This window comes from Anser brachyrhynchus (genome assembly GCF_964034855.1).
Source record: "Anser brachyrhynchus genome assembly, chromosome: Z".
Classification (NCBI taxonomy): Eukaryota; Metazoa; Chordata; class Aves; order Anseriformes; family Anatidae; genus Anser; species Anser brachyrhynchus.
Window position 1 is genome coordinate 79985060 of NC_137697.1, and position 17585 is coordinate 80002644.

Genomic DNA, 17585 nt, shown 5'->3' on the forward strand with positions numbered 1-17585 from the left:
CCTAGTCAGCACAGCGACACCTGTGTGGAAGGTCTCAGGGCTTAAAAGCATGTCCCAGCCACCCTGCGTCTGGATGTCTTCAACCAAAGTGGCACCCTTCAGGTGCTGGAAAAGCGCTCTCATGGTCATCACAGCAGTCCTGCATGCAGAGCACAGCGTGCGTCACATGTGGAGCCCCGGCCCTGGCTCTGGCCTGGGGCACAGACCTGGCAGTGGGGATGGAGCACCTGAGAAAGCTGCCCGGGGGCCACATGCGCTCCCCCGTCTGACTGCTGCTCATGCTGAAGTCCTGCAGCGTGCACTCGTGGGTGAAGGAGATCTGGAAGAGCACGGCAACGTAGGACTTGTGGAACAGGGACTGCGCAACGCCTTTGCTGGAGGGCAGCTGGAAGATCTTGTGCATGGCACTGGTTACCTGCAGAAAACAGCCAGGCGCAGCTCTCAGTGCACGGATGTCCCTGCAGCACTGTCAGAGCTTGCGGGTTGGGGGGTGGGGGAGGTGAGGGCGAGGCGCCGCTCTGAGCTGACGGAGACACCAGGGCAGAGCCTGCTGCCTGGCTGCCTGGCCTGGGGCCCAGCCCCAGCGACTCTCTGGGGTCGGCTCTGCTTTGTGTCACGGGCAAGCCAGCTTTTCGTATCCAGAGCAAAGGCCCCAGCAGTCCCTGGGGGTCCTGCCAGCTGCCCTGGGCTCCCTGGGCCACACCTTGCAGCCTGCTTGGGCCAGGGAGCCGCCCTGCCCCGGGCTGCCCAGCAAGGCAGGAGCAGGTGGGGAGGGAGGAGGACGGAGAGTGGCAGCGCCGGGGCGGGCTGCGTGCCTGTGCGCAGTGGGGCCCCAGCAGTGCACGTGGCCCTGCTGGGCTCTGGCTCCCGGGCCCCCTGACTGGGGAGCCCCAGGGGAGGCTGTCGTTCGGGAACAGGGGAAGAGTGGAGGAGGGGACGGGGAGGGGAGTGCAGCCCCGCTGGGGGTGAGCGAGGCCTGCTCCAGGAACTCACAGCCCAGGAGCGGACGCAGCTGTGCTGTGGGCCGAAGCCATCGTGCTCAGGCCCTGTGCGTTGCATCAGCAGGCTTCTCAGCACGTCCTCTGCAACGCGGGGCTCGGAGACCATCGTCTGCCACATGGCCGTGGCAACCCTGCAGAGACAAAGCATGCTGTCGGTGGGGCCACCCCAGCCACCGCCCCTCGGCCTGTGCCGGCCCTGGGCGTCCTGAGCTGTGCCAGAGGTGGATGGGTGGGCCCCATACCCATCGCACCACGGGAAGGCCTCCAGCAGGCCCTGGACCGCATGCTCAGGGTCCAAGGAGGTGATCTGGAAAAGGGTCCTGTTCAGGCTGTCCAGGAGTGACTCCTTGCTGACCGACACCAGGCAGTCGTGGATGATCTGCATGACCCATGGCACCTGGACGAGAGACGAGGGAGAATGGAGCAGAGCACAGCCATGGCCCCAGCTGCCACCAGCAAATGCTTCCCTCCTGTGGCTCTTTGCCAGCCCGAATGGCTGTTGGGGGCTCCCAAGCCCTGGACGCAGACCAGGGGGAACAGCCCCCAAGAGGGAAAAAGCACAGGGCAATCTGTCTGTAAACTGCTAACTTCCATCTCTGAGTCTGTGATCATATGCAACACATGGGCAATCACCTTTGTGTCAGCGACCCTGGGCTGTGTCATGCCCTCCAAGACGGTGAGGATGAAGGCCCTCCTCTCGATGGGGAGGAGGAAGCTGCCAAATACCTGTGGGAGGGAAGACATGTCACACAGCCTGCCCTGGTGGCGGGGCGCAGCTGAGCGGTGGGGGCAGCTCTGGAGAGGGAGCCAGGGCAGTGCTGGCACTGTGCCCCCAGCACAGGCAGGAGCAAGGGCTGGCCTGGGCTGGGGTGGCTGTAGCCTCAGTGGCTGCGGAGAGGGAACCGCCGCGCAGGGTGAAGGCAGGTGGTGGAGGTCAGGGTCGGGGCACACTTGGCTGTGTGTGGGCAGCCAGGCCTTGCGGGTGGCCAGGACAGCTGGAGCTGCAGTGCTGATGCTGGCCACTGACCCCAGCCTTTGGCTACTCCCTGCTGAGACATGGTGGGACCCCGCAGCCGGCTTGCTGGTAGGCCGTGACGGACCCTGCCTCCTGCCTACAGTTCTTGGGGCGCTGGTTCATCCAGGTCTCCTGCCAACCTCACAGCCGAGAATCCCAGCGAGGGAGGGGCTGATTACCGTCATCTCGTTAGCAGTCTCCTTGGGCGGGAAGGTTCTTGGGCATTCCTCCTCCAGCCTGAGCTTTGGATGGGCAGGTGTCATCATGTAGCCTGGGCAGCAAGGGAAACAGAGGGTGGGTGAGTGGTAGGAATGACGGAGAAGCTGCTGCTTGGAGAAGACAGCTGAGAACATCAAGGAGAGCTCTGTTTGTGGCAGGGCCCTGTGTCTGGCAAAGAGGGGCACTCTGCGTTGGGTGGGGGGGTGGGGGTGGGGACAGGAGACATGCCGGGGAGGAAATGGGTCTTCTGTTGCAAGGGGGAGAAGGGCAAACCGCCTCGTAGTCTGCAGAAAGGCCAGAGAGTTTGGTCCGGCTTTCTGCTCTGAAGCAGGAGAGAAGCCCCGCGATGCTGCTACTGCTACAGGCTCTCCAGTCCGCTGGTTCTCAGGAGTGCCACTAAGCCACTGCCCCAGGGGACATCCTGCTGCTCCGACAGGGGCTGTGGGAGCCCCCTAGGGTTGGTGCAGCACGGCTGCTCCCCTGCTCCGCCGTTGGAGGAATTTGCCGCTCCTTCCTCTAGCTGGGGAGGGCGGACAAAGCGGCACAGCACCGTGCCTGGTGTTGACTGGGCCCTTGTGTCTGGAAGGTGCCGGCCCGCCCCAGCCTCTCTTACTCTGTCGCACCATCATGATCCTGTGGATGGCGTGCAGAGCCTCTGCAGACGCGCAGCTGATGTCGTGGTCCTCCTCGGCACAGCACAGGGTGAGGCACCCCATCAGCTGCCCGAGGAGTGGCACAGGCTTCGTCTGGAAGGGGCAAAGGTTGACCGTGCCCGCTCTGTGTCTGGACAAGTCCTGGGGGTGAGAGGATGGACAGCGGTAGCTTGGCTGAGCTGGTGCGCTTGAGACACCAGGAAAGGGTGAGGGGGTGCTTAGAGTTTGCCTGAACCACCAGCTCCTTACCTGCACCAGAGAAGCGGGGACCAGGACCTCGCTCAGTCTGGCAATCCTCCCCACGGCACACCGACGCACTGCCGCTTTCTGGGATTCTGTGAAGGGCAGCAGGGCCTGAGAGGAGAAAAGCTGCTGGTCTGCCTTGGGATGCGGTGGCAGCTCCCGTAGCGGCAGTTCTGCGAAACGCCGGGCAGGGTTTACGCAAGGTGCCCAGGCTTCTCCTGAGCAAGAGAAGAGCCTGGAAAGCGGGGCTGCCCCGTCGCGGCCTTGGGGACAGACCTGCAAGATGATCTCCAGGGTGGTGGCAGTGTAGCCTGGCGAAGCACACACCAGCACTTCCAGCACGCTGTCCAGAGATTTCAGAATCTGTAAGGAGGATAGAGCGGGTGGGGCTCTCTTGCTGGTCTTTCCTCATGGGAAGCTGGCTTGAATGCCTGCTGCCTGAGGCAGGCCTCAGCTGCCCAGTGGTGCCAGCAACCTGCCCAGTGGTGTTTCAGGATCTCTGTTGTCTCTCTGCTTCTCCTGTGGTCTTCCAGCAGCCGAAGCTGACTAGGAAGAAGTGCGCGGGAACTGACTGGCAGCAGGCTCTCTGTAGCTCACTCAGTGCTTACCTGAGCATAAACTGAAGCATCCAACTTGCCCCTCTCCCTCTCTGGAGCAAGAGAGCAGATGGTGTTGATGCAGGGGCCGAGGTGCTGTGACAGCACTGCTAGGTTCTCTTTGCTGCAAGGAGAGGAGAGAAGGCGCCCGTTGGATGCTGGCACTAGGAGCAGTGCCCGGATGCCCTGGAAGGGTGACCGTAGATGTCAGGGCCTGGAGTCACCAGGTGGGACCCGTACTGGGTGGGCAAGGCTTGTGTGGAAGCATCTTCTCCCTCTCCCGTGCTGCTGAGCCAGGGACAGAGGGCAGTCATGGCACGCAGTGCCCAAAGCCCTTTCCAGCTCCTGCCTCTCCCTTCAGGGAAAAAAGCCGGGAAGGGAGACAATGGAGAGCCCCTGGGCACGGCACCCTCTGCCCTCCCATCTGTCCCACTGATGGGCAGAGCGCAGGGGAGAGCAGAGGCCCTAAGACAGAGCACCGAAGTCCTGCCGGGACGGGGGAAGCCTGCTGCTGTCAGGCCCATGCTGTGGAGAGGCCCTGGCCAAGCCAGGGTCTGGGGAAGGTACCTCCTTTCAGTGATGGCGTACGCAGCTTGCCAGCCCAGGAACATCACGGCGCGCAGGAGGGCAGAGGATGACTTAGGCAGTTGCATCTGGAGGGAGACAGCGTGGTCAGGATGGGACACGGGAAGCTGCCAGGGGGTGGCACCGATCTGCAGGGCAGGCAGAGCGCTGCTGCCACTATGCCAGCATTGGCGTCAAGACCGGGGGGGGGCACGGGCGAGGCTGCTCTGTGCCCACAGAGGCCCGTCCCACCCTCCCCTGTGCACAGAAACCCCAGTGCTGTTCTGACCGCTGGGCTGGTGCCCGGGCAGCTCAGCCTTCCCCCCCTCCCCGCCCCACTGGGTGTCCCCTCACCATCTTCTCCGCTCCCAGTTTGCCATCGGGCAGGTACCTCCCCTCCAGCCTGGCGCCGCAGAGGGTGCAGATCGAGGCCAGAAACTTCAGCTTCGAGTCCTCTTCCTGACAGTCAGGGAGCAGAGAGACAAACAGGGAGGGTGAGAGGGCGGCAACGTGGCCGGCAGGGCCACTGCACCGCGGGGCGTGCAGTGATGGCACGAGGGGCCAGGAGGGCAGCAGCTCAGCACAGCCAGCAGCTCTCCAAGAGCCTGTGCGTGGGCAGCAAACACGGCGGCTCCCAGCTGGGAGCAGCAGGCTGAGCCTCGCGCACTGACAAAGTCTGCAGTTACCATTTGGGTGCCAGTGAGAAACGCCCAGAAGTAGTCACAGGCTTCCTTGTCCTTGCCCTCCAGCGGCCTGCTGGAGGCAGCAGAAGCAGCATCTGATTAAGAAAGAGTGGGCAGAGCTGTAGGCCGGGCAGGAGGCAGAGGGAAGAGGCGTGCCCTCTCTTCAGCCCTGTGCCCACTGCCCTGCCAACTGCAAGCCCTGGGTCAGAACACTGATGCCCCCTCTCCTCAAGGTTGCCGCTGGCAGCAGAGCAGGAAAGGTGCCTGTCCTGCAGCACCGCAGCCTCCTGCCAGGTGAGCAGCCTTCTGCTGCCTGTCCCCGCAGCAGGAGCTGGGTCCCCTCCCCTCTCTCCCGCTGGGAGCCTCCCCTCCTGCCAGGGGAGGCTGTGCTGGGGCTGGCTCCTGGCTCACAGCCGCCCTGCCCTTCAGGAACCGGCATGCCCCCCGCCGGCTGTACCCCACTGCTGATGTTCCAGGGAAACGGGCTCGCGCTGCAGAACAGGGTGCACTCGCTGACTTTGGTCCCGCCCGGCCCGCTGCGGACCCTCGCTCGCTTGGCTTCCTCAGTGGTGGCAGTGGCGTGGCAGTGCCATGCTGCGGCACTCGTCCCTGGCGAAGCCCCGACTCCAGCCTGCTGGGGAGCCTTGGCAACTGGGGCCAGGCTGGACGGGCCCAGTGGTGCCTGCGGGTGTGAGGCCCGGGCACCTGAGTCCTCTTGGATGCCCCAAGGCCCCTGTGTGCCCTCACAGCCTCTTGGGACCTCCCCGTGGCTCTGTGGTGCGTCCCAGAGTGCCAGTGTGCCTGAAGGACCTCCCTTTGTCTTCATGGGCACACCAGAGCCTTGCCTCTCCCACTCAGTGGCCAGAGCGGCCATGGAGGTAACCTGGCAATCCTGGGAGACGTTCTGACAGAAAAGGTCTGCTAAAACACCGGCAGATGCAACTGCCAGGCAGCCTGCAAACTGCTAATCCTTCAGAAGGCCCAGGTGGCCTCTTGGAACTTTAGCTGCGTACCTAAGAAGCAGAAACCTCCCTAGCGACCACTGATAAGGGCAAAAAGGAGGAACTCTAACAGCAGTTTATTGTCTGAAAAGGTGAAAAATACTTTGGGAAAGAGGGAAAGTAGGAATGTCAGCCCCTCTTGGCTCTTTAAGCTGCAAGAAAAGAAAGCAGTTTGGCAAATGTAAGATTTTTATCTGAGAGAACAGGAAACGTCACTGGTTGTCGCCAGTGAAAGATCACAGAAAGTAGCAGCATCTCTTGGCTGATCTAATAGGAGGTGTCCTACACCCTCTTACATCTCTGTGACACAGAAATGACCTGGTCTGGACCAGAAAGGAAGCCCCTCTCTCTCTCTAAGAACTTCTCGTGCCACACAAACTTTCCCTTTTCCTCCAGGATTTCGTAAACTGGACCTTCGCTAGGGACACCTGGCTGACTCTGAACTCCCTAAGGCAGGTCATCTTCAAAATGAGACTTGTTATTTTAAGAGGGCCACACCTGGGCCCTCTTTGGCGGGGGGGGAGGGGGGGGGTTGCCTTCTGAAGTCCATTTTCTTCATTGACCCTTTTCTGTGGTTGTTTTTCTCAATTAGGCTGTTTTTGAGGTCGGTTTGAGGGATCAGTTTGATCACACCTGATACCGGTAACATTTGGAATACGTGTATATACATGCACGTATAGGGAACCAATCGTAAGTACATTCGCTTCTTTACTAAGGATAGGTTTGTAGTAACCTTTAATATTGATCCTTGAGTATTTTCTCGGGTATTACTACTGATTGCTGCTACCGTTGATTGCTGCTTCTATTGATAATAGAGATGTATATGTGTGCTTCCCTGTTAATAATTCATAAGAGGTTGATGTATACCTGCTTTCTCAATCATTGGTATGCTCGTGATTTGTAGTAACTTGTAATGAAGTAAGGAAGCTCAGGAAAGAAAGCTCCCGTGTGCTTGTGTCCTACAGAATCCTGAAAACTCACCGCTGCAGTCTCTGCACACACGCAGGCCAGGTAACCCTTTAGGCTGTGACGCTTGGCAAAGGTTGCTGTCTAAGATTTACTCAAGCTTAACAGAAATCGTATGTGTATCACTTCATTGTGAGTATGAAAAGCTTTATCAGGAGAAGAGTAAATTCAGTTTGATTTTGAGCAGCATGAGCTCTTCTTAATTCAGTTTATCTAATGTAAAATCAGTTTAAGAAAAAAGGGAGTAGGTGAAAGTCTAAATGACAGCCAAGCCTCAAGCCAGAGCAGGACATTTAGAGACTTGATTTGCTATTGTTTCTTAGACCCTTCTCTAATTTTAGAATGTAAGGAAATTCCGGGCAAGACATTGTGTTGACCTGCTAGAGTCTGCAAGTCAGAAAACAACAAAGGGAATGGAACATCTTTAGTCCAAACTTCTAGTGCTTCTGGCTACAGATTTTAAACAGTCTCGAATTAGATGTGCAGACTTAAAAAAAAATATATAGAATTTACTAAATAAAATCATGCTGTACGTTGCACTGCAAGATACACGGAAAATATTTATCGACACAGTAGGGATTGTAAGGAATGGTCCAGCAATTCGTGTCACTAAGGGATTTGAAGGGTTAACACTGAGGCCCGAGTCTAGGTGTTAAGAGAACAAAGGGAGTTTTTAGAGAAAACTGCTGACTACTGCACGAGATGTTGCGAGAGTTTCTGAAATCCAGCCCAGAGGCTGCGAAATAAGGAGGAAGGGGGAGCTGACGGACGACTGAAGGCCAAAAGGCTGGGAGGAAGACCACCAGCCTTCAGCCCGAGCGACCCCCGAGAGACCACCAGAGACTGATACGCAGGCGCCCCTGGGGGGGTTTTGGATTCCAGAAAGCAATTACAATAACCCTGCCTCTTCTAGAAGCAGTAATGAATATGTATTAGCCTGGGAGCATCAAAACCAGCCGCCTTACGTAACAGGTGCGCGTCCTGGTGGAGCAGAGACTCCCGGCACACCCAGCGCTGTTTGCTTGCCTCTATTCGTTTAATAAATGGTAAACTTTGATTGCAATCCTATTTGGGACTCAGTCATTTATAACAGTATTTTAAAATAGTCATCTGTGGAGGCAACTACCAGCTGTGAACAACGACTTCTCTTTCGCCTACAGTTAAGTTACTTTCTTAGCTAGGCCATCAAAAAAAAGCACTTGTTAAAAAAAGACACACTTCTTTGGCACAGCAGTTGTATCCATGCAGTTTATCGCAATCTAACAAAACACACTGCTTAACAGGCATCTTACTAGCATAGCTGTGTTACTGAAAATAATCATGAGAAGCTGCCAGGGGCTGGCACTGATCTGCAGGGCAGGCAGAGCGCTGCTGTCACTATGCCAGCATTGGCGTCAAGACCGGGGGGGGGGGGGGCACAGGCGAGGCTGCTCTGTGAGCACAGAGGCCGGTCCCACCCTCCCCTTTGCACAGAAAGCCCACTGCTGTTCTGACTGCTGGGCTGGTGCCCGGGCAGCTCAGCCTTCCCTCCCCTCCACCCCCCTCTCAGGGGCTGCATTTTTATGACAGATGGGGGCACTCCTGGCTGCAGCAAAGCCCCCTCGTGAGGGCTGCTGGCTTCTGGTGGCTCCCTCAGCTGCTTTGAGGGCTGCACGCTGTGATCTCCACTCCACTGCAGAATACATCTGCCCCGGAGCCCATCGCCTCGGGCGAGTGACTGCTGAATGGCAGTTAACAGTGTTCCCAACAGAAGGCTTTTCATAGTCCACAAATTCCTTTAGCTGCCATTTCACAGCCTCACTTACAAAGGGAGCCCGAGCTTTCTCTCTCCCCAAACCATAACCCTAACCATACCAGAAACCCTGACCTTAACATTAAACCTAATCCTAGTCAACACCCGGGTATTGTTCCAACCCCACCTAAGGCTTACATGAAAAACTGCTCACAAGGGAAGTCTTTTAGTAGACCTCAACTTCATTTTCAGCCCTTTCACAGCCCCATGCATAAGGGTAGTCTGTGCTTTAGCTTTCTCCAAACTCACAAGAGTAGTATGAGCTTTATTTTTCTCCAAACCCTACCCCTGCCTCTAAGTCTAACCCTGGAGAGCACCCAATTCCAACACCCACCCCACTGTAGGCCTCCCATGAAACAGTGCTCACACAGGAAAACTTCTGTTAGCTCTCAACTGTCTTTAGAAGCCCTTTCAAAACCCCACTAATAAAGGGAGTCTGCACTTTCTCTCTCTCCAAACCTAACTCTTACTCTAACCCTAACCATGACCCTACGTCCAACACCCACCCCAGCTATGGCTCCCAGGAAACAGTGTTCACAATGGAAATCTTTTGGAAGCCCTCAGCCTCCTTTGTCAAACCTTTCACATCCCCATTCCACAAGGCAGTCAGCACTTTCTCTCTCTCCAAACGTGTAAGAAACTATGTTGTATTTTTGCAGTAGAGAACTAATTTTCTGTATTCAAAGGTAGCTGTGTAGTCATAATAAGGAGAAATGCTAAGTAGATAAGTGGACAGTAGAAGGCCTCACTCTTCCAAAATAAGGCAGAAGCTTGAGAAAAATAGGATGAGCGGTGTGAGAACAGTAAAACAAAGATCACAAGTTCTCGAAACATAAGAAAGGAGAAATTAAAGGGTTGAAAAAAAGAAAACTTGTACATATATGGTATAGAGGAGCGTCGAGTAGCTTGTGAACCTGTAGTACTCAGCCAATGAGGAAACAGGGGAGGTGATCAGGCGTCGGGTAATTGGGAATAAAAGGTTATGATTTGTTTACTAAAATGTGCTCCTAACTGACAGGATGCCCGCCATTGCAATCACAAATAAAATAGCTTCGCAGAAGATCCTGTCTGAAGAAAACTATTTGAGATTTTTCTCACAATCTGGGGGCTCGTCTGGGATCTTGTCGCCTGCCAAAGCTTTCTTGCCACCACAGAGAGGAAGGGGCACCCTGCTGACTTCAGCGGTCCCGTCGGGGGTGGTGGGTTGTCTCGGTACGGCCGGCAAAGGACCGAGACCGTTAATCTGAAGACAGGCTCTGCGAAGCTCTGGGGAGAAGGGAGGCCAGCACTGACATACACAGACACAGCCCAGACATAGTCCAGCCCAGATCGGGAACAGGCACAGGCATTACTGCTGATAACCCGGACCGGGAAGCCGTGCACGGACCGCGGTAAGGGCAACTTTACCGTGCCTTGCCTCGAGCTGGGCTCGGGGAGACTCTTGTGTGGAGTGTGAATGAGACGCACTTTTAGTGCGAGGCGAGTGTGGAGTCCCGATCCGCGAGGTTCTGTAGTCCCGCGAGGGGACGAACGAGGTCCCCTCGGCTGGAGAGGGATGAAGCGAAAGAGAGAAGAGCGAAAGAGAGTCTCGGGGGTTTGGGCCCTTAGGTGTATGGTACCCCGAGCACAGTGAAGTGAGGTGCTCGGCAGTACACCCCACCTGTCCTAATCCTAGGTGAAGGCGTGTGGTACCCTGTGGGTGGTAAAGGCCACAGCAGCACGTCAGGAAGAGCTGGGGACTAAGGGTTCCAAGAGTCAGCAGGATGGGGTTGGAGACCCCGGGACTGTGCCTAAAGATAGCCCTTTGGAGAGAATGATAAGGATTTGGAAAAACAACCCAAAAACTAGGGAAAAAAGTTTAAAAAATATAATTAAAAAATGGTTAAATATTGTGTAATTGTCTGGCCTAAAAAGCTAATAAAAGGAGCTTCGGTATTTTGGCCAAAATACGGGTCTGATTAAAATTCAGGCTTGAAATTTATATGTAAACAATGAGGTTCCTTTTCCAGAGGAGGAATCAAGTTATGCTCCCTATCATCCTAATATTGCACCGGAGGCAGCGGCAGCTGCTCCAGGAGGGGAGACAGGGACTGCAATTGACGCTGTCCCTGGAGAAGTCGCACCAGGGAGCGAGGAACGGCAGGAGCAGAGCCGGGGGGGAGGTCCCGGTGGGGCCTCGGGGCCGTGCAGGGCCGACCCGGGGCCGGTGCCACTCCCCCCTTACCAGCAGACAGGTTAGGAGTTTTCAGAAGGAAATGAAGCCTTTAAGTGAGGGCCTAGCAGAACAGTCAAATCCACTTCTAAGGCCTAATTTGTATTCCTGAGAGGGAAATGTCAATCTTGAGTACGTTATTCACTGGAGAGGAATGTTTAGGAGGGAAATGATTTGCCAGGCAGCTATGCAAGAATAGGAAAGAAGTAACACCCCCCCAGACCACGAGTAATTCTGATAGAGCAGAAATATCCGCTTATCCAACTGAAACAGTAACAACCCACAACACAGAAATCATATGAGAGACTCGGGGTCAGAATTAGAAAGTACTCGGGGATGAATCCTGAGGACCCCGTAGCCCATGGGTTGATACCTGTCCCCTGCTGGTGGTTCTGCGGAGTCCTGCTTTTAGGCACAAAGACCTAGGACCAGCCCTTCAGAAACCCACGCTGGCTGCTTCTGATCCCTCCATTGTCCCGCATGTCAGCTGCAGCGCCTTCCCTGGCCCTGGCTCAGTGCTCATCGCAGCAATGGCTGACATCGCAGGAGAAGCCAGCCCACTCTCTTTGGGCACTCCCTCAATGCATGACTTTTCTCCCTTTGGACCCTCCAGCTCTCTCCCTACTCCCGGTGCAAGGACGGAGTAAGAGAACAGCTGTGTGGTGCTCAGCTGCCTGCTGGGGTTCTAACACGCTGTGGCCAGGGAAGCAAAAGCTTTCCTTCTCCTTTCTTCTTGGTGTGCTCTCCCGGGGGGTGACAGCTCAGCCTCCGGATCCTTACCGAGGAGGAAGCCGGGGGAGAGAGCGAGCAAGATGCGCCTGAACCATGAAATCGTCCCGGCAGCACCCAGAGCGGGAGCTGCGCTGAGTGTCCTGCTGCCTGGCCCCTTTCTTAACCTGTCCCGTGGAACGGTGGAGAACAGGATGGCGGGGGGTGGGGGGGGACCGCTGCTCGGGGAGGGCTGGGCGTCAGTCAGCAGGTGGTGAGCAATAGCATCACGCATCGCTTGCTTTGCAACGTTCCCTCCTCATCGTTGTTATGATTTCCCTGCCTTCTTTGTCCTATTAAACCGTCTTTATCCGACCCCACGAGCTTTGACTACTTTTTCTTCCCGAGTCTCCCACGGTGGGGAGAAAAGCACCACTCAGCCATTCGCTCTGGCTGCCTGCCGGGTTAAGCTGGAACGAGAACACGGATGGGAAAGAGTAGAACGCGCGCCTCCTCGTTTGGCTTTCAAAAGGAAACGGACTAACAAGTTACTCTAGCGAATGGTTTGGGGTTGATTGGGCAAGTTCTCCTGACTTCGGGAACTTGTCAGGAACCGGTCTTCTCTTTCTAATGTTATTTTTCATAATACCCACCGCAAACCGTTGCCGAATTTGAAAAAGTTGCAGGGAGGTCGCCTGTGACGTCTTCGCGTCTCTCTGGAAAGGGGGATACGTTGCGCAGAGGTGCGACTCTTTTTCTGTAATCTCTTGTCAAAACTTTCCGGGTAACCGGATCCTTCAGGCTGTTGGGTACGGACGACCTGCGGGGTTGTCTGCCATTCCCACAATAGGGATAGCTGCAGAGAGGGTACCGAGCAGCGACCCGAGAGGACCAAAATCAGCAGGGGAAGGTGGGATCGGGGAGGTGGGGGGATGTTAGGAATGTTAGGAGGAGCAGCCGACAGGAGCGACTTTTCCCTTTCCTGCGGAGGCAGATGATGGTGGAAAACCTGCCCCGAGGAAACGCTTGCCATTTCCCATTCAGGCTGTAAAGCCGCGCGTGCCTCTTCCTGAGAATGGCTGCACGCGCGTGGCGTCGCAGGCCGTGAGCTGCTTGGGCAGGGATCTCTCCGTGCGGGGCAGCAAGTCCCCAGGAAAGCCATCGTCTGGCGGAAGAAAGCCCGGGGGGAACTTCTCAGAGGTAAGAAGCCTTCAAATGTACGGGGACCCCTAACTCGTGCGCCGAGCTTGCGAGACAAACGTCCGTGGCACGAAGATCGAGGACGACTTGTCAGAGGTAAGCAGCTTTCCCTTTGTTCCTCCGTCCTCTCAGGAGCCCTCCTTACGCTCTTTGCGCACGCTTGAGGCCCACAACACTCATTTTCTCCTCTACTTAGCATTCCTAGTCCCTGCCGTGGGGAATAATTGCCTCAGGTGACCTGAAAATTAAACTGATATTCCCATTTTAAAGAAAAGGTACGGTGCTGAAGAAGCTTCCAGGGTGGAGTGTAGCTGCTCTGCATAAAAGATCCCGAGGCCTCCAGCCTTAGATGTTGATCACACTGGGGGAACCTGGCGTGCTGACTCTAAGAGGAACAGCAGTACGGAGTGTAGAGCGGAGCAGAGGCGCCATGGCTAAGCTCTGTGATGAGACGGTGTTATAAATGACTGAGTCCCAAATAGGATTACAGTCAAAGTTTACAATTTATTAAACGAATAGAGGCAAGCAAACAGCGCTGGGTGCACCAGGAGTCTCTGCTCCACCAGGACGCACACCCGTTACGTAAGGCGGCTAATTTTTATACTCTTAGGCTAATACATATTCATTACTACTTCTAGAAGAGGCAGGGTTATTATAATTGGTTTCCCAAATCCGAAGTCCTCCCAGGTGCGCCTGCTTATCAGTCTCTGTTAGTCCATCGGGGGCCACTCGGACGGGGAGGCTCATATTCTTCCTCCTTATCTAGTGGTCTCTTGGCCGGCTGTCAGAAGTTACTGCACGTCCGTGCAGAGTCAGCAGTTTTTCTCTGAAGAAATCCCTTTGTTCTCTTCTCACCTAAACCCAGGCCTCAATGTTAACCCTTCAAATCCCTTAGTGGCACGAATTGCTGGACCATTCCTTACAACGGGAGCTCGGTTGTTCTTGTGCATAACCGAGACTGATTTCCAGCGGAAAAACAGTGCTATTAATGGGGTGCTCTTTTTTTGAGCAATGCCAGCCTCTGGAGGAGGTGTTTGTGTTCCTCTTGCGATATGCAATGAGAGAGGACCAAGCACACCCGGACCTTCTTAATACAAAAAAAAAAAAAGGGGGCAACACAGGGGCAACCTCTGCCCTAAGTTGTGTAAATGCATAAAGCTGTGAGTGGCGTTTTTTTTTGTTTGCTTGTTTGTTTTTTGTGGCTCGCACATCAGCGCTGCTCCGGGAAGCCCTGCCTGCGACAAAGGGATTATATGAAGGTGCTTTATTAGGCGCCGGAAGCTAGGGGCATGCCTGCCCAAATCTAACTTCGTCCCATTTGTTCACTCAGTTCTCTTTTATCTCCTAAAATATTACATATGCATTAAATTTCACAACACATCTGTGCATATTCATCTCCTAGCTCCACCTAGCCCCGCTTCGTATGCTAATTATCTTATCAGTCTTTCTGCACTTGCGTAGTACTCTCTTGTGGTCGTTGGGATGAAGTAAGATGTCTTCATCAGAGTTGAACGTTTTAACCTTTTCTTCTTACGCATGTTCTCTGAGCCCTTGGTCTCAGTCCAAACCGCAAGGTTGGTTTGATCCAGATCCCGGAGCCCGAGATGCCCCAGTTATCTAGGTGTCTTGCAAATCGGGCATTCTTTTAGTCCTCCTCCTTACTCCTCATCATGAATCGGTGCATTCTCTCATGCTATCCTTCCACATATATTTTGTATCTTAAAATCTGCCAGGAAGCCAAAATACAGTGGCCACAAGCTTTGCCTATAGCCTTATTGAGAGTAAGGATAAAGCCAAGGAGTGGAATGTCAGTAAGCCCATACAAGATTATGTATGGAAAGCCTTATGAATCCCCAGAACCAAATCCTAATATGCACATAACAGGGAACCAGGATGTTTATAATTATGTATTGTCTCTTGGCAAAACTTTAGCTCAACTTCGAAGTGTTCTGGTGTGGAACCGACTGTTGTCACTGGAAAATCCTGTCCACGATATTCAGCCAGGTGACCGAGTGTACATTAAAAACTGGAACAAAGAACCCCTGAAAGAACAGTGGTCCGGACCTTATCAAGTATTATTGACTACTTTTACAGCTGTAAAGGTAGAAGGGGTGGATGCTTGGATTCATTATACTCGGGTGAAAAAGGTTCCCGAACTTTGGTCGGTGTGAGCAATCGGAGATACAAAACTACAGATGAGGCACGTATAACCATACAATGTCGGGGTTCTTAACAACAGTAACGATAACAGTGATTGTTTTGTGTAAGTACCTTGTAATTGGGTTCCTAGAAATACCAGAAAAATATAAGAAAGAGGAAATATTTAGAGGAGAAAATGTTACTTTGGAATGTGGAATGCACGACGATAAACCAATAACAATTAGCTCTCTACAGGTGGTCTGGGAGAAAATAAATGACTCCAGACAGAGCCAGGAAATATACGTAAACACAACCGGGGACAATACAGGATTGAAGGCTGGATGGAAGGGGAAGGCATACGTGAGTAAAACCCTAGAACTGGGCCAACAACTGAGAGGAGCTACCACCCTAATCCTGTTTAGTGTTACTAATGTCAACGAAGGAAACTACTGGTGCATAGTGACACATGAAAATAGCACAGATTATGGGATAAGAGAAATATTGGTATATCCGAAATTGGATAAAGGGATATTGGTAGCCCACCAAAAAGGATCTTGAAGAAAAAGGGAGGACCAGGTACCATGGACACAAGTGATACAGATCCCACACAGGCAACCATCAGAGAATTTACTGGTAGGATTGATTAAAGATTTTGCCATAATGAAAGGAACTGATAGAATTACTGCTCGTATGCCCATTCCAAAAGCAGCAGGGGATCCGCTTGAGTGGGGTATAACAACCTCCCCACTGCCCCAAGTAAAAGGAAATAAAACAGTTCAATGTAAAGAAGTGAAAATTTTAGAGAGGATAAATGTTACGCAATACTATAGGAAACTGAGCCCCCCAGCATCAAGGTCTGAATGTGAAAAGAAGAACTACCAATTTGTAACGATAGGCAGATTTAAGAATGTGGGACGGTGTCATTATGATGAACTATGTATAGTAGAAGGACCTAGAGAAAAGATTACTTGGGAATGCCAAGAGAAAAATGAGCCAAAAGGAATGGAAGGGTGGGATAGTGCTTGGACAGTAAGTTTATTGGAGAAATTCCAGTATGCAGGGAATACATCACGGTGTATTAAATGGCGGGGAAAGCAGAATGGAACTGATCAGCTTTACATAGTAAGCCGGGTTGACAGTAGTGGTAGACAAGAGTCAACAAAGGTAGCTTGGTGGACCTGTGAGAAGAAATATACTTGTGACAGTAATAACGAGGATATCAAGCACTTACCCCTGGTATTGATAGCTCTTAGGGCAGGATGTGCTTGCTGAGGAATTAAGTACAATTCGGAAAGAAATAGCCAGGCAAGTCAAATCGCAGTGGATTGTAGCTATAGTACCATACAAAGTCCAGGACAATTTGTATGGGCAGCCAGTGATGGAACTTGGACTACACACCCGCCGATAGATGGGGAAGTAAAAGAAATAACTCTAGGACTCCCTCCCCACACTGTGTCCAATATGGAAAAAGTCTCCTTTTAAGGGAAAGTTGGAAACCCTACAAATTAGAAGAGCAAAAAGAAGTTTAGGAGAAGGGGCAGATGAAGATATATGGCATGGACCCTCAGATGGAGTAAAATTCAGTTGGGCATTAGAACCTCTATTTGCACAGGTAGCTACTTATCGAAATAGGGAAATGATTTATAAACTTACAGGATGTTGTGGTTTAACCCGGCTGGCAGCTAAACACCACACAGCCGTTCGCTCACCCTCCCCCCTCCCTCTCTGGGATGGGGGAGAGAAATGGGAAAGTGAAGCCTGTGAGTTGAGATAAAGACACCCCTAGCCTGCTCGCTAGCAGGACAGAGCGAGAAGCTGAAAAGTCCTTGGCCTGGTGTAAACACTGCTCTGCAACAATTAAAACATCAGCATGTTATCAGCGCTCTTCTCATCCTAATCCAAAACATAGAACCCTACCAGCTACTATGAGGAAAAATTAACTCTGTCCTAACTGGAACCAGGACACAGGACAAGCGAGTAGGCTTGGGAGAGCCACAAAAGAAGGCTTTAGAGACGTTAATATCTAACTACAAGCTACAACTAAAATGGTGCTACAAAATTGATTGGCATTAGATACACTGTTGTTAAAGGAACATGGAGTATGCGGATTTCTAAAAGATCGTATTGATCATTGCTGCATCCACATTCCAAATGTGACAATTGATGTAGAACATGACATAGAACAACTGGCTCGAGTGGAACAAGATGCAGAACAGGAAGAGAAAGATATGAAAACAAGCTGGTTGGATAAAATTTTTAGCGGATGGAATATTAGTAATTGGGTTAAATTCTTACTGGAGACGGTAATTATACTGGTGATTGTAGGGGTACTAATTTGGTTAACATTTATAATACTGAAAAGTCTGATTCTAAGGAAGACAACCTGGAACCAGACAGTGATGCAAACCATTGCTCGGCATATGGAACTACATCCGCAATACCCTCCACCGGCGTATAACAGCTTCGGATTTCAGAGAGAGAATCTGAGGAACCCAGGAGGCAAAATGGAATGCAGACCGAATAGACAAGATCGGTTCCACATCAAGTGAACCCAACCAGAAGAGCGAATGTAACATAAAGCAGAAGTGGTAGA

At 53.0% G+C, this 17585-nt stretch overlaps 2 protein-coding genes across 5 annotated transcripts in view; one reads left to right on the plus strand and one right to left on the minus strand.

The window, feature by feature from the left end:
• LOC308186075 (uncharacterized protein) overlaps nucleotides 1-2724 on the plus strand; it is a 107082-nt gene extending 104358 nt beyond the window's left edge. Inside the window, exon 9 of the mRNA XM_080574970.1 lies at nucleotides 1304-2724. Coding sequence (XP_080431096.1) covers nucleotides 1304-1588 — 285 coding nt within the window. The 3' untranslated portion in view covers nucleotides 1589-2724. The remainder of the gene's footprint in view (nucleotides 1-1303) is intronic.
• On the minus strand, nucleotides 2245-6377 carry LOC308186079 (uncharacterized protein; the record flags this gene model as incomplete). Of its 4 annotated transcripts, XM_080574984.1 has the most annotated exons (5): nucleotides 4295-6377; nucleotides 3740-3851; nucleotides 3408-3494; nucleotides 3138-3242; nucleotides 2688-3029 (listed from the first exon to the last, which is right to left on the minus strand). In XM_080574984.1, exons 1-5 carry the CDS (start codon nucleotides 4378-4380, stop codon nucleotides 2688-2690), a joined length of 732 nt encoding a protein of 243 aa, XP_080431110.1. In that variant the 5' UTR covers nucleotides 4381-6377. The 4 variants fall into 4 exon arrangements, with proteins under 4 accessions (XP_080431108.1, XP_080431109.1, XP_080431107.1 ...); XM_080574982.1 differs by having other exon boundaries at nucleotides 2245-3029; nucleotides 3138-3494; XM_080574983.1 differs by having other exon boundaries at nucleotides 2263-3242; nucleotides 4295-6375.
• Nucleotides 6378-17585: the final 11208 nt, after the last annotated feature.